General features: G+C 51.1%; 7 protein-coding genes across 7 annotated transcripts; 3 read left to right on the top strand and 4 right to left on the bottom strand.

Moving 5' to 3' along the window:
- Positions 1–1,232: 1,232 nt before the first annotated feature.
- N7533_004922 (uncharacterized protein) lies at positions 1,233–3,199 on the top strand (the record flags this gene model as incomplete). Its single annotated transcript, XM_057101572.1, has 2 exons — positions 1,233–1,528; positions 1,885–3,199. 2 exons carry the CDS (start codon positions 1,233–1,235, stop codon positions 3,197–3,199), a joined length of 1,611 nt encoding a protein of 536 aa, XP_056961202.1.
- A 31-nt stretch (positions 3,200–3,230) lies between these two features.
- On the top strand, positions 3,231–3,725 carry N7533_004921 (histidine phosphatase family protein; the record flags this gene model as incomplete). The annotated part of the gene is made up of 1 exon (XM_057101571.1): positions 3,231–3,725. One exon carries the CDS (start codon positions 3,231–3,233, stop codon positions 3,723–3,725), a length of 495 nt encoding a protein of 164 aa, XP_056961201.1.
- A 786-nt stretch (positions 3,726–4,511) lies between these two features.
- Positions 4,512–5,918, bottom strand: N7533_004920 (putative tetracycline transporter; the record flags this gene model as incomplete). The annotated part of the gene is made up of 2 exons (XM_057101570.1): positions 4,512–5,783; positions 5,850–5,918. 2 exons carry the CDS (start codon positions 5,916–5,918, stop codon positions 4,512–4,514), a joined length of 1,341 nt encoding a protein of 446 aa, XP_056961200.1.
- Positions 5,919–6,376: 458 nt separating this feature from the next.
- N7533_004919 (uncharacterized protein) lies at positions 6,377–7,856 on the bottom strand (the record flags this gene model as incomplete). Its single annotated transcript, XM_057101569.1, has 4 exons — positions 6,377–6,918; positions 6,988–7,501; positions 7,612–7,639; positions 7,708–7,856. The coding sequence occupies 4 exons, from the start codon at positions 7,854–7,856 to the stop codon at positions 6,377–6,379; spliced, it is 1,233 nt and encodes a 410-aa protein (XP_056961199.1).
- A 528-nt stretch (positions 7,857–8,384) lies between these two features.
- N7533_004918 (uncharacterized protein) lies at positions 8,385–8,884 on the bottom strand (the record flags this gene model as incomplete). The annotated part of the gene is made up of 3 exons (XM_057101568.1): positions 8,385–8,420; positions 8,466–8,672; positions 8,789–8,884. 3 exons carry the CDS (start codon positions 8,882–8,884, stop codon positions 8,385–8,387), a joined length of 339 nt encoding a protein of 112 aa, XP_056961198.1.
- Positions 8,885–9,097: 213 nt separating this feature from the next.
- On the bottom strand, positions 9,098–10,508 carry N7533_004917 (NUDIX hydrolase; the record flags this gene model as incomplete). The annotated part of the gene is made up of 2 exons (XM_057101567.1): positions 9,098–9,953; positions 10,024–10,508. 2 exons carry the CDS (start codon positions 10,506–10,508, stop codon positions 9,098–9,100), a joined length of 1,341 nt encoding a protein of 446 aa, XP_056961197.1.
- Positions 10,509–13,024: 2,516 nt separating this feature from the next.
- Positions 13,025–13,508, top strand: N7533_004916 (uncharacterized protein; the record flags this gene model as incomplete). The annotated part of the gene is made up of 3 exons (XM_057101566.1): positions 13,025–13,087; positions 13,186–13,394; positions 13,421–13,508. The coding sequence occupies 3 exons, from the start codon at positions 13,025–13,027 to the stop codon at positions 13,506–13,508; spliced, it is 360 nt and encodes a 119-aa protein (XP_056961196.1).
- Positions 13,509–13,698: the final 190 nt, after the last annotated feature.

The raw sequence follows: 13,698 nt of genomic DNA, 5'->3' as shown, positions 1-13,698 counted from the left end.
AGTTAATCGGAGTCCGAGCTGCAGTTGCTGACAAGCCGTGAAGCCGCCAAGGAAGCCGAGTATGTCCCGCGGAAAGGGAGGTCCCTGGCCCGAGCGGTGAATTGCATGTTGGACAAGGCGTCCCGAGAATGGACTGGTCCTTTTCTTTTTTTTTTATTCGACAAACACAGTCTGATCAGTCTGATTGGAATCGGTAAATACGAGAAGTGATGGTCTCAGCCGGGGCTCAGCTTGGCCCGTACCCCTGTGATAGGGGTGATGGGATACTATATCCATCCACATATGGACACGTATGGATGCACATGGGGATAAACACAAGCCAAGCCAAGCCGGGGATGAAGATTACCCTACTTATGCAGTGGATCTCGGTGGATAAGCAGGCATGCAAAAATATGTACTCCGTATTGATGGACACAGGGATGGAGGCTCGGCGAGTCTGCTCCGCCATGTTGATTTGGGCTGGGAGGGTCTTGGGCCAAGCATTCTAGGCTGAAGATTGCATCGATAGTCTCGTCAGGCCTTCCTTGCCAGTCTTCTCCTTTTTTTTCCAGATCGAAGGGGGATATATAGAATCTCTCAGACTCCATCTTTCCACATCTACAGACTACTCATTAGTTCGTCATTGACATCATTTTGAAGATGGCCCCCATGCCACAGTGATCCACCAAAGCAAGCCACACTTTGAAGAGTGGACTCGACGATCGCCATCCTTTGTGAACAGTGACTTCATTGAGCGTTTGTATGGTGGGGGTGGCTCTCTCGCTTCTGGAAGATTATATTTCGTTGCATTCAATCTCCCTTTCACTACCTCAGTTAAAGAAGACTTTGTGATTCTTTGTGGTTGTTCATGTTTATATGGTTCCTCCATCATCCACCTGATTCCCAATCGTCTGATTCAGTGAAACACGCCACAGAACACCACATCACCAACAAACGAACCAGTTCCATTGCTTGCCACTGACCTGTGTTGATTCCACCGTCTTCTATTTGCTGTCTGTTGTCAGCTTTCAGAGTTCGTTCTGTTATAGTTCGTGTTGTTTGTTGAAAGTGAAAGTGACGTTGCCGGAGTTGAGTCATCCGGCCGCCCTCTTTTTCTTCTCTCCCCACTTTGTCTCCCCCCTCGAGGCCCTTTCATCAGATTCTTGAAGCCCATCGCTTAAAAGCCCTCCCTTATCTCGAGGGTTATCGAGATATCAAACCATTCACACCGTCCTCGATCTACCCCGCAGGGGATGGCACAACACTCCGCTATCGCGCGGTCGGCCATAATGACGTCTGCCTCGTCGCCAGATTCTGCAGAGCTGGGCGATCAGAGGAATATGAACCAACGACCCAACGGCTTCAGTTCGACCACTAGCGCCGCCGGGTCGGGCAAAGAAGGATCATTAATGCCTCCTCCGAAATCTGTGGTCGGTAGAGCGCTAGGTAATGACCTGCATTCCGAGAAAACATCGCAGGCGCCCAAGGGCGGAGTCGGAACCGCCCTGACTGACACTCCGATTTCTACCGCACCCCCGTCTCCACAGATGTAAGTCTTTCTCGTTTCCTAGTCGTCCATCTGTTCCCGAAGGGTACCTGGTGCCTGAATATCCCCTTCTTGAGCCTATGAGATGTGTTACACTTGATCGGCGCTGTACGCCTCTTGTCTCGGGTCCCGAGGCTGAGGCGTGTCCCTGCGGAGCCATGCTGCGTTGCTCCGAACAAAGCCAGATCGGGCTTGTTTCCCCAGATTTGATCTTTGCCGGAGGGATGAGCCGTGGTGTCCAGTCGGGTGATCGACTCAAGTTTACGCTCTTTGCTGCCTTTCCTTTTTCGGGGAAAAACAAGCTTTATTCTTTTCTTTTGTTTTTGGCCTAGACCTCGCTGACTCACTTCCTCTTATAGTACGGGTTTAAGCAACCTCAGTACTCCCAGCAGCCGAGTCCGGGCAACTACACTTGATATTCCCGGTTTGACCAAGTCCAAGGTCTCTCCTGATGGCCGCATTGCTCAACGTGATGTCGGCGCAAAGCTTGTCATCGTTATGGTCGGCCTCCCGGCCCGCGGCAAAAGTTACATCACCAAAAAGCTTGCTCGATACCTGAATTGGTTGCAGCATGATACCCAGATCTTCAACGTCGGTGAACGTCGTCGTGTTGCCGCAGGCCGGTCACCTTCGCCAGCCAAACCTGGCCCAGACCATGAGAAGAAGGCCAGCCCCAATCTCCACAAGGACCTTCTCGACTCAGTGCGTCGGCTGAGCGTTAGTGTTGGAACTATGAACCAAAATGAAGCCTCGCCACCCGAGAGTGAGAATGAGGCAACACTTCCACCGCCAGTTGTCCCGGCCAAGATCCTTGTCAACGGCGAAGAGCCCGAGTCCATCTCAAAGAACGGGAGTATCGTCGTTCCTTCCACCGACACTGGCCCAGCCGACTCGATTCAAGACGAAGAGGCAATCAATGAAGCTTCCCCAGAGCCCATGGACCAGACTGCCAACTTTTTTGATCCTCAGAATCAACGTGCTGTCAAACTTCGCGAGCAGGTCGCTCTGGATACCCTTGACGAGCTGCTCGAATACATCATGGAAGACGGTGGAGCCGTCGGTATTCTCGACGCAACCAACAGCACCATGGAACGCCGCAAGGCCGTCGTCGACCACATTCGCAAACGCGCTGGGCCTGAGCTTGGCATCTTGTTCCTGGAGAGTAGTTGCGTGGACAAAGATTTGCTAGAGGCCAACATGCGCCTGAAGCTCTCCGGACCAGACTACAAGGGGCAAGACCCCGTCAAAGCCCTAGAGGACTTCAAGAAGCGAGTTGCCCTCTACGAGAGATCATACGTGCCGCTGGGCGAATACGAGGAGAAAAACAATATGGCCTACATCCAGATGATCGATGTTGGCCGCAAGGTCGTCTCCCATCAAACTCATGGTTTCCTCTCTTCACAGGTCGTTTACTACTTGCTCAACTTCAATCTGTCTCCCCGCCAGATCTGGATCACAAGACATGGCGAGAGTGTAGATGACGCGGCCGGCCGCATCGGCGGAGACTCCGGTCTTAGCGAGAATGGCAAGCGCTTTGCCAGTGCCATGACTCGCTTCATCGACCACCAGCGACGGCAGTGGGAGATCTACCAGCGCCAAAAGGACCTGGTAGCACACTTCCCACCTCGACCTGGTGACAGCACGCCCCCCCAACCCGTCCTGGATCCCCCGTGACCGCCCACGCAATTTCTGCGTCTGGTCCTCAATGATGCAACGCTCGGTCCAGACGGTCGAAAACTTCAACGAAGAGGAGTATGACGTGAAGCAGATGCGCATGCTAGACGAACTCCACTCTGGAAAGATGGAAGGCATGACATACAAGGAGATCCAGGAGCAGTATCCCGAAGAGTATGCGCACCGTAAGAAGGACAAGCTTTTCTATCGGTATCCTGGTCCCGGTGGAGAAGGCTATCTGGACATCATCAACCGTCTCCGCACCGTTATTGTCGAGGTCGAGCGAACGACTGACCACGTCCTGCTCGTCAGCCACCGGTCCACTGCACGCGTTCTGCTGTCCTATTTCCGTGGTCTGAAGCGTGACGAGGTTGCTGACCTTGATGTCCCTATGGGTATGCTGTACATGCTGGAGCCCAAGCCGTACGGCACAGACTTCAAGGCGTATCAGTACAACCCCGAAACCGACTGGTTCGACTTTGTCCCGGAGTATGAGCTGCACCAGGTGGGCTCGACCAAGGCTTAAGCAGTCTCAGTCTTGTCCGATTTTATGACCTGCTATGAACCGAACTGTCATGACCTGCCCTCAACGATCAGATGACCTGACCTGACCTGACCTGATATTGAGCCGCTGGTCAACACCCACTACAACTCCTCGTCACTCTTCATTTGCTCCCCCGCTTTGTGCTGGTTCTTGGGCTTTGTATTTCTTATGCCCGGTCCGTTTTTGTATTTTACTCCATTCCGCCACCTGCTTTTCCTCACTGCCCTCTCCTCTCTTTCTTCCTTGCGCTTTCTTTCTTGTGGCTATGATTTACCGTGCATAATGGGCGTTCTATTTTATTTGCTTCTGCTTCTTTTTTTCCAACGCTCGTGGTCTTTGCATGTGGTTGGCGTTCAGCGGTTTCCGACCAACAAGGTCAAGAGACATTCTGAATCTCCAAACTCCAAGCACAGCCCAGCCCCAATCGTGCCCCAAACACCATCTACACGAGCACAGCACACATAGATATCCCGTGAACGATGGAAATATCGCTATCTCATCTCTTCTCTTGCTTGTCTGCCAATGGTTTGCTCTTCTCTTCGTTCAAGATTACAGTCAATGCACCATTTACGAATCCACAAAGATGAGCTATTGTAAACTTAAACTTGAACTCCTCAATACCTAAATCCGTATCCGCACCCAGATCCAGAGCCCCAGGCCCTTAGAAAATGCATCCATGTTCAATCCCATAGTATACCACCAGGGCATCCTATACCATACCGTAAACTTTTGAACTTGTGACCATATGATACCTAGGTATGATATCAATCAATCAATCTTCCCCCTAACAACCGGCGCCCTCAACAGCGCAAAAACAGCCACAGCAACACAAACCATCGCCCCCCCACCAACACTATACGCAACCTCCCTCCCAGCCCACCAAAAAAGCGAGCAAAAGAGAACCGGCCCCGTCGCCCGCCCAGCCTGTCCCCACCCCCTCAACCGTCCCATAACAGCTCCCCGATCCGCATCCCGCGCCTCGAAACTCCCCAAACTCTTCAACCCCGTAACGACCGTCGCGCTCGTAATAGCCAATAATCCACCAGCAGCGTACAACCCACCAACAGACTCCACGCGCGCGAGGAGAAAGAATGAAGCCGCACATGCAATGACGCCAATTCGGATCGTTGTCAGAGGAGGTAGTCGGCGCACGACGGTACCTTGCAGCAGGGACGCAATGAGTCCCATCATCGAGAGAAGACGGCCGTTCAGCGCGGCGGGACTGGAACTCGAGTTCGAGTATAACGTCGCCGTGAAGAACGGAAGCGAGAATTCCAACCCAGCAAACGGAAGCAAAAACATGAAATGCAGCGCATTCAGTATAGCGGGATTATTCGTGCCAACGTGAACTTCTCCCTTTTGCTTTTCCTTCCCCTGCACACCCTTAGCCCCGACCTTATCCTCCTCCTCCTTCCGAAGCAGCGTAAACCGCGGATGCGTCTCCGGCAACGCAAACCAAATATAAACCGTCTCAACCAGGATGAACGCCAACGACACCCCCGCCGCGACAAAGAACGGATTATCCTTCACGACATCCACAGCCCCCAACGCCGCACCAAGAACCGGACCAACCGTAAACGCAACGCTAAAACAAGCGCCGATAAGCGCCATACTGCCGCTGCGCCCTTGTTCGGTCGTCACGTCGCCGACAATAGCGTCGGCTAGTTGGACATTTGCCTCTGAGAGACCGCCGACGACGCGGGAGGCGAGGAATGTGCGGAAATCCGTTGCGCTGACCCAGAGTGCGACGCTGGCTATGTTGCCGGTCATGGAGAGGAGGAGGGCGGGGCGGCGGCCGTGGCGGTCGGATAGGTGGCCTATGATTGGGGCGGCGAGGGCTTGGAGGAGGGAGAAGAGGGAGCCTAGGGCTCCGCCGAGGAGGATGATGTCGTAGCGGGTGTCGGTGGGGAGGGCGAAGGCGGTTTTGTAGGCGTTTAGGTAGTGGAAGATTGTTGTTAGGAGGGAGGTTGGGTTTGAGTCTTGGGCCCGGTAGAATGTCAGGAGGGAGGGGAAGAGGGGGAGGATGAATGTAAATGATATCTGGTGAGGTTAGCCGTTGCTTTGGGTTCTGGAGGGAGGGGAGGTGGTGGTGATGCGATTTCGTACCAGGTCTAGGAGGAGGGAGATCATCAAGACCTTTAAGACTTGTTTTCGTTGGGCGCCAGCGATAGCCATTGTGAATTGTGTGGGCGCTAAGCTGGCGCCGGGAAAAGAGTGTATGAAAAAGAGAGTCTGTGGAAGAGTGTTGTTTTGTGCTGGGGAGATTACAAGAAGAAGATCAGATCAGATCAGATGAGATCAGATCAAAGAATAGCAAGGTGGCCGAAGTAAATAGTGGAGCCCGTCGTCATCACCCCTGCGATGCATTTCATTTGCCTTTTTAGCTGATCACCTCATTTACCATAACATAGAATACATTGGAGGGAGAAGAAAAACAGGGAGAAAATATGCAACGCTCAAGAGAGAGAGAAAATTGAGAATGGGCGCCACTTTTCGCAGGGGAAATAATCACTCCGGAAAAGAAAATTCGTGGATTTCGTGGATCCGTGATACCAGACCAAAAAAGGAGGGATTAGAAAGAATGGCCAGGGCTCAGCAAGGCTCATCAGGGCTCAGAATCGTCTATGCTCTTCTTATTGCTCGCCAGGAGTAGCAGAAGGCGAACCGTTCGCTCCACCGCGTCCACGACCTCCGCGACCACCACGACCGCGGCCGCGGAAGTCTCCACGGCTGCGACCTCCTCGGTTGCCCTCACCCCGACCACGTCCGCCCTGGCGGTTGTTGTTGTTGTTGCGGTTGCGTCCACCCTTAGCATCTGCTTCCACGTTCTCGGTGTTTGCGGGGGTCGCCTGGAGGCCAGTATCGGTCTCGGCTGGGTCACGAGGGACATTCACCCATCCGTCCGTGGTGGCTGACGAGGTCATGGAATTGCCATTGTAGGATCTTTCCGCCACGGCGTTACCCGCATCGGAGACCAGGGTCTGGGATGGGGGTGCCAGTTGGTCAGATGTCGGGAAGTTGTCCTGCGCAGCGGCCTCGGCGCGGACAGAGGTATCCTGGAGCTCGGTCAGGCCAGCATTGGCGAGGGTAGGGTCCGATGTGAGGGTGGTCTCTGTCGCGAGTTCAGCGGGCTCGGTGGGAGCGAATTTGTTGGATGCCTGCTTCACGTCGCCGACTTTGGAGAGCTGTTAGTATAGTGAAAGATACGAACCATGTCAGAGCACCCTGAGGCAGAAACACTTACAGCTCAGATCCAGCAAATCACCCTCAACACCCTGGATCTTCTCATCCGCACCATTAATCAGTTTAATCATAGACGAAACGGCATCCTGGTTTCCGCCGTAAACCTGGTAAAGCACGCCCTCGAAGGCGCGGCTCTCCAGAGCCTCTGCGTCACCGTCTCGTCGGCTGTTCGCCGCAGCGCACAGGAACTTGCTAACAGTGAGCAATTGCTGACGAAGAACCTTTGCATTTGTTTCCGTAACATCGGCGATGGCATTTGCGCGCACAGCCTCCAGCTCCTCCTGGTGTGCCTTCTCCAGGGCAGCCTTCTGGCTCACCAGTCGCTCCTCGTACTGGTCAGCGATCTGCTTATAGTGCGCAATTTGTTCTTCAATTTGCGCAATGCTGGCCTGGAGGGCAGGTTTCTTCAAGGCTTGCGCCTTCTGATCGTTGTTAATCTTCTTCTCTTCGACCAGCTCGTCGAGCGATTTGCCCTTGTTCTCGGCGAGGATGGCGTCAACCTTGGCGGTAGCATTCTAGAGAGTACCCGCAAGAGTGAGAGGTTAGTGATATGGGACGGAACACGTAGCCAAAGCAAGCTTTAGCGTGGGAGTGAGAGGGGTGAATCAATGTTGGTTTCACATACTAGCTTCTTCACCGCATTGCGAAGGCTCCTAGAAGCGCGCATTCAGTCAGCCTCGATGCGCAGCATAGCAGTCAAAATGGTGATCGCGGCGCTAACTTTTGCAATTCTTTCAGGTAAGCGGGCTCTGAGCCTGGCAGGTCCGAAGCGGACAGAGAAACGGGGCTCTCGATCTCGGGGTCGGGCTTGGAGGTACTGGAAGCTCGGGAGGAGTGCTTCTTGAGCTTGTCGGTGGAGGCGGGAGCCATAATGAAATGTGGGTAACACAGCTGAAAGTTAAAAGGGAGAAAAGAATCTGTACAAGAAGTGTACTGAGTACTGAGGGGAATCGAGGATGGGGAGAGATGAGTTGAGTCGCAGAATCGATGCGGGTGGAAGTCGCCCGAACCCTTTCCTGAATTGGTGACCATCAGTGGGCCACATGCGCCATCACGCGACGAGCCCTTACAGCAGAACAGCACGTAGTGGGAGCCTGAACAACTATTTACCATGATCGTTTTGATAAAAAAAACATTGAAATATATTCAATTTGGAGAAACATTCGAAACTCGCATTCCCTGGGTATCTTAATTCCTTTGCACCATTACGCCAAATCAAAGCCCATCAAAGAGTCACACTCCTCCCCCGCGTCACTCTAGTACTCTTGGTACTCCCACTACACACTCTAGTACCTCCTCCCCCAAACACCTGCTATTGCTTCACCACACCAAATAGGACAAATGCATATCTCCAGCTATCCTCCGGCAATATTATCCTTGGAATTTGCGCAGTGTTTTCTAAAGTAAAAGAAAGATCTTGGCATTAGCTTCACCCTGTGATATGCACTCAACCCGAATCTAACCAGGTCCACAACATACCTCAGTAACCTTGCGAACAGCATTCGCAGAGATATTCTTTTCGCCAGACTTTCGCGATCGGATCGAAGCTTCGCGCATTAACCTGATAAAGTCAGGAATTAGCATCGTGGCAATGGGGGGTGGGTTGTAGTTGGAGTCGGGTATCGTGTAGTCGAGGCACTGCGATCGAACTGGAACTCTTCGAAGAGGAATGGGAGGAATCATACTCTTGCATGAATAGCATATAGTCGAGAAAGATCTATCCAGTGTCTCGGTATTAGCAGTGAGCGATCAAAGATCAAGATCACGCGTTGCGGCAGAGCGAGAGTCGCGATCGAACGTACCAGGATGTCGGCATTCTTGCTCACGCTCCGGTTGGAGTGTGCTTTCACGATGCGCTTGACCGTCCCTCGGGGGTACAGCTTCTGAGTTGCTGCCATAGTGCTGGGCGAATTGCTGGGAGGGGATGTAATGTAACAGAGTTGGGGAGGGTTGTTTACTTCAACTTTGGAGATGTGGGGGGAGTCCGATCTCGATTAGTAATCTATTTCTACAGTATCAGCTATTATGAGTATGAGTATATCCAAAAAGAATCAACCCGACCTAACAAACACCGGACTAAATGTACACCCCATCCACCTGTGCTCTACGCATTATTTCAGTCGTCGCCGAATCAATCGCCATGCTGCAAAGGCCGCCGCCGACCCCAAAGTCACGCGCCACGCAAGGAATACGTAGATAGCCACTCGCAGCCGCTGGTAATATCCACGCAGCATAATCCCAACAGCATACGAAGTTCCATCCGAAGCACGATCAGAAGGTCCATAATACCGGCCCACCCCAAGGCCGCCAATTCCAACCTCATTATCATCGTGCTTCGAGATATTCGAGCCTGGGGTAACCGACAAAGCGGCCGTATCAGCATCCAAAGCCGTATCACTCGTCCGAGCCCCCGATTTCACCATCCGCATATTCCGTTTCCGCAAATTGTACGTCAGAATACTAACAATAAACCGCAAATCAGGCGCCGTAAATGTTGGGTATTTCCACTGTTGGACTGTATTATGCGGAGGAAGCATATCCAAGAAATCGGCCAAGATGCCCAGCGTAAGACCCCAGAGCAGCAGCGGACGATTGAGGTCTCCGGAATCAGCCTGGTTACTCAGGGTCCATGATTTGAAGCGCTGAAGTAACGACAGTCCCTTGCCGCTCTGATCGTCTGGTACGAATCCCGGGATCGAGGTGCACTGCACCGTCTCGGCGGGGAGTAATCGGACGGCTGAGAATTGCATCCAGCCTAGCATGGACCGGACGGCCAATCTAGTCAGGAATCCACCCTGTCTCGCGAATCGCTGGGACATATCCACATGTTCGACCGTGCGAAAGGAGGACGACAGCAGTGCGCGCAACGGGATCCAATGCGTCGAAGCTACCTCCGTGGGTTGCAGCCGCAGCATCGGAGAATCACTCCGCGTCGTGATAAACACGAAAGGGCAAAGAACCATCAACCTATATAATCCGCGATTAGCGTGAAGCCAGAAAGATCCAGCAAGCCGGCCGGACTATAGAATAAACATACGGCACCGATCCCCAGCTGGTGGTGACCACCCGCTCGGGCAAATTACCCACACAAATACAATCATCTGTCGTCAAGTCCCAGCCAATTTCCTCAGAAGCTTCCCGTATAGCAGCGGCCTTGTCATCCTCATCTTCGGGGTCTCGCTTTCCGCCCGGTAATGCGACATGGCCGGTCCAGCGATCCCCTGGGCGCGAGGCGCGCTTGATGAACAGGACCTCCGGATCACCGTGCTGGACCCAGGGCTGGGAGAAGAAGTCGTCCAGTCGGTCTTCGACGGATAGATCTGGGTCTCCAATGTCGATGTCTGTCGCGCTGGGCCAGTGGTTGTATGTTGGGCGGATGCGGAGGATTAGGGCGACGGAGGCGCGTTTCTTGCATAGGGGTGGGTTGGGGACGTGTGGGTATGGTCGTCGGTGGAGGTCGGTTAAGACATTGTGGAGGTGAGGCGATAGGCCTGGGGAGGGATCGGGTTGTGAAGACTCCATTGTAAGAATGTACGGAGTATGGGGAGGGGAATCTTGATGGGGTCTGGTCTGGTCTGGTCTGGCCGTGATAGCGTAGGCCGAGGCTGCCCCACTGGGACTGCTCCACATGGACCTTCATTCCCCATTTAGGGTACTCTATAGGAGAACGAGTATTAACAAAATACTTAAAAGCTATTAGGCGTTGGAAAATTGTAGTAATATAGTAGCAAAATAGTTAGTAAGGTCGAATAATTCTACAATAGTTGTAGGGAACAAGAATAGTAGTAGCACTAATGCAGTAGTAGGCCACTACTATAGTTGATACTGGATATCATAATAGAACTAATATAGGCCACTATATTAGTATAGTTACTAAGATGCTTACGACTCTTGAACCCCATCGGTAGGATGACCAGGTGCGGAATTACATTCAAAATACGCATTTCTTTCGCTGGGAAACAGAATAGCCTCAAACTTTGTGCAAATCATACATAGACGTAGTTCTGATGCGGCTATTCAAGCCCATGGTTTGGTATCATTAGCCATAAACGGAATCGGAGTAGCATGATTACATAGATCAAGTAGGCGAAACTCTATTTTGTAGCTGGTCCGCCATTGTCCTATTCCGTATTTTTTTCTTTCTGTCTTTGACCTGTCGATCTTGCAGCTTTCCCACCAGAACCTGCGCCCAATAGCCATGGAGTATTTACGATCTTGGTTTAAACATCGCCAGACACGCCAGTCTTCGGAGGCAGTGCCTAGCTTCCGGATAATTCGCCCTAAGATCTACCGGATGACCACACTACCCGGCCTCCCATCGAAGCTGCTATTAGAGATTATCGACTTGCTTCCACATGTTGATTTCAAATGTCTGTCTCTCTGCAATCAATGACTCTATAAGCTATCTCCAACATACGACAGTCCTTCTTCTCTTACACTTGCCAGAGCCGAAAAACTATCAATACTAGCCCGGCTAGAGAGAGATCTGCCAGAGTATTTCGCTTGTTATATCTGTCAAAGGCTCCACCAATATGACGGATCTGAAAGCTTTGGACTAAGCGGAGTAGCACATAAGAAAACTTCCAGACTTCCATGTGATAACAAAAGTTATAAATGGTGGGAGGAAGTTAGTGCAGGTACAAGAATGAGTTTAGGAACCCATATTAACTTTGGCCATTCACGAAACCGTATTTCCTATCACCAGCTGAAACTTGCGATGAGGAGATATCGATTTGGTCCAATATCTGGTATTAATCCTGAATCTTTATCATATACACAAGTTCGCTTCTACCGTCACCCCTTACGAGTCATTCCATGCTATCCACCGAGGATAAGTCCATTTATTCCTACGTTATTCTCGATAGAAGCACAGATATGCCCCGAGCCTCTAGGTCTTTATATCAGAATGCAGGACATAATACTCTTCGACACATGGGAAGATTCAAAAGTCGTTCCCGAATCAAATCCAATCTGTATCTATAAGATCTGTTTTCACACCAGACTTTCGAGCAAAATCTCTGACTTGGATGCACTAAAAGATGGGAAAGATTCACATATTGACTACATCTGCTCCAGATGCAACACAGTCTGCGTGATTGAAATCTTACAAGTTGAAACTGAATCTAATACTGAACCTGGATATAAGATTGAACCTGAATCTAAGATTGCCCTGATCATGACAAGGTGGGTCAATCTCGGCCCTGGTCTCGATCACGAAGACCCATTATGGAGAATTTGTGTGGGTTGGTCCTCAGCTCCTCGTCCGAAGCAGCTTCCCCAGCCTATGATGACCAAAAGTCCCCGCCTTTGCTGCGAAAATCAAAGTCCCGAGTCGTTTGAGGAATTACGGACTCGCAATCTGTCCTATCTAACCAAAGGCAGATATAGAAAGGGAAAACCTCTTGTCAGTCTAGGCCAATGGCTTTGGTACATTCCATACAAAGAGCCGTCAAAAAAAGGGAGAGGGAATTTACTTTGAAAGCTCTATGGCCTTAAACATGCCGTCGGAACCAGTCCAATCTCGAGGTATGCCCGAAATGCCCATTGAAGAGTGGAGTGTTCTATGGTCAATACGCAAACCCTGATAAACCTGAAACTAACTTCAAAATACTCGCCATTTTAGGTGCGCACTTGCCTACAATTGCTATATGAAAATCGAAAGTTTAATGTTTTTACTTACTCCCCCGAACACATGGGAATTGACACCCGATTTGGCAATCCTGTAGCAAAGCAACAGAAGGCCGAGAATTAGCAGGGGAAACAAAAGCTCAGTATCTAAGCAAGTAGCTAATCTAATTTGGTACCTAATCAAGAAAGAATTCCTTTGGGTTCCAAAGATAGGGGTGCGTAGGTTAGCACGTAGAGAAGGAAGTAGCGACCAGGTAGACAAAGGTTCACTCACGATGGCTTCAACTCCCACTTCTTCTTCTTCTTTCTTTCTACTCGCGTCGCTACCTGTTTTAATTACCGATTAAATTACCAACTTTCTCGGCATTAATTCTCTTTTCCTCTCTCAAATTCTTTCCCGGTCCCCCAAAATGGCTAATCAGAGCCGGGTGGCTCTCCTCCTCCTCCTTCTCCTCCTCTTCCTTCCCGTTCAGGTAAGCCGTTGTATTGCGACGGAGAAACAGCTCAAGCGAAGTGATCAAGTGCTAACTATGTGATATTAGATAAATTCGCGTTACCACCATGGATGCAGTGGGGATTCGTCAGGTTGGCTGCCTTCCTACTCATCATCGAAAAGATTGGTAGATTTTTGGTCTGGCTCAATGATGAGGAGGACTCGTCATGCGATGATGGCAGTTTGGGGACTTGGGAAGGTTTCCTGGAAGTTGATTCCAAGGGGTTTAAGGCCATTGGCCGGGGCTTCATTCTTACCTGGTCGTGTGTTGTTTCTGGGGTGGCTGGGTACGGGAATACTATACTATCGCCAGATGGAGAGAGCAGTCGAGGACCGATACCAGCGAGAACCAGACCGATCGAACCGGGAGATACGAGCTTACCCTATGTGTTATTGTGTAAGTATTTTTAATAACTGACGTTGACTGCTGGGGTCTCTTGGGGTTATAGTATTTAATTAGCAGTAGAGGAGCACCCCCCTTAGAAATAATCTTGATGGTGCCACTAATAAGAATTCCTAGGTACCCGTAGAAGTGGACACTCTTAAGATCAGTAAATACTAGTAGATGTATAGAGACAAGCTGATTGATAT

The sequence above is a fragment of the Penicillium manginii genome, assembly GCF_028828005.1.
Source record: "Penicillium manginii strain IBT 31320 chromosome Unknown utg000004l:1.0-7231830.0:1.0-7236170.0, whole genome shotgun sequence".
Lineage (NCBI taxonomy): Eukaryota > Fungi > Ascomycota > Eurotiomycetes > Eurotiales > Aspergillaceae > Penicillium > Penicillium manginii.
This window is presented reverse-complemented; position numbering and strand designations above follow the sequence as displayed.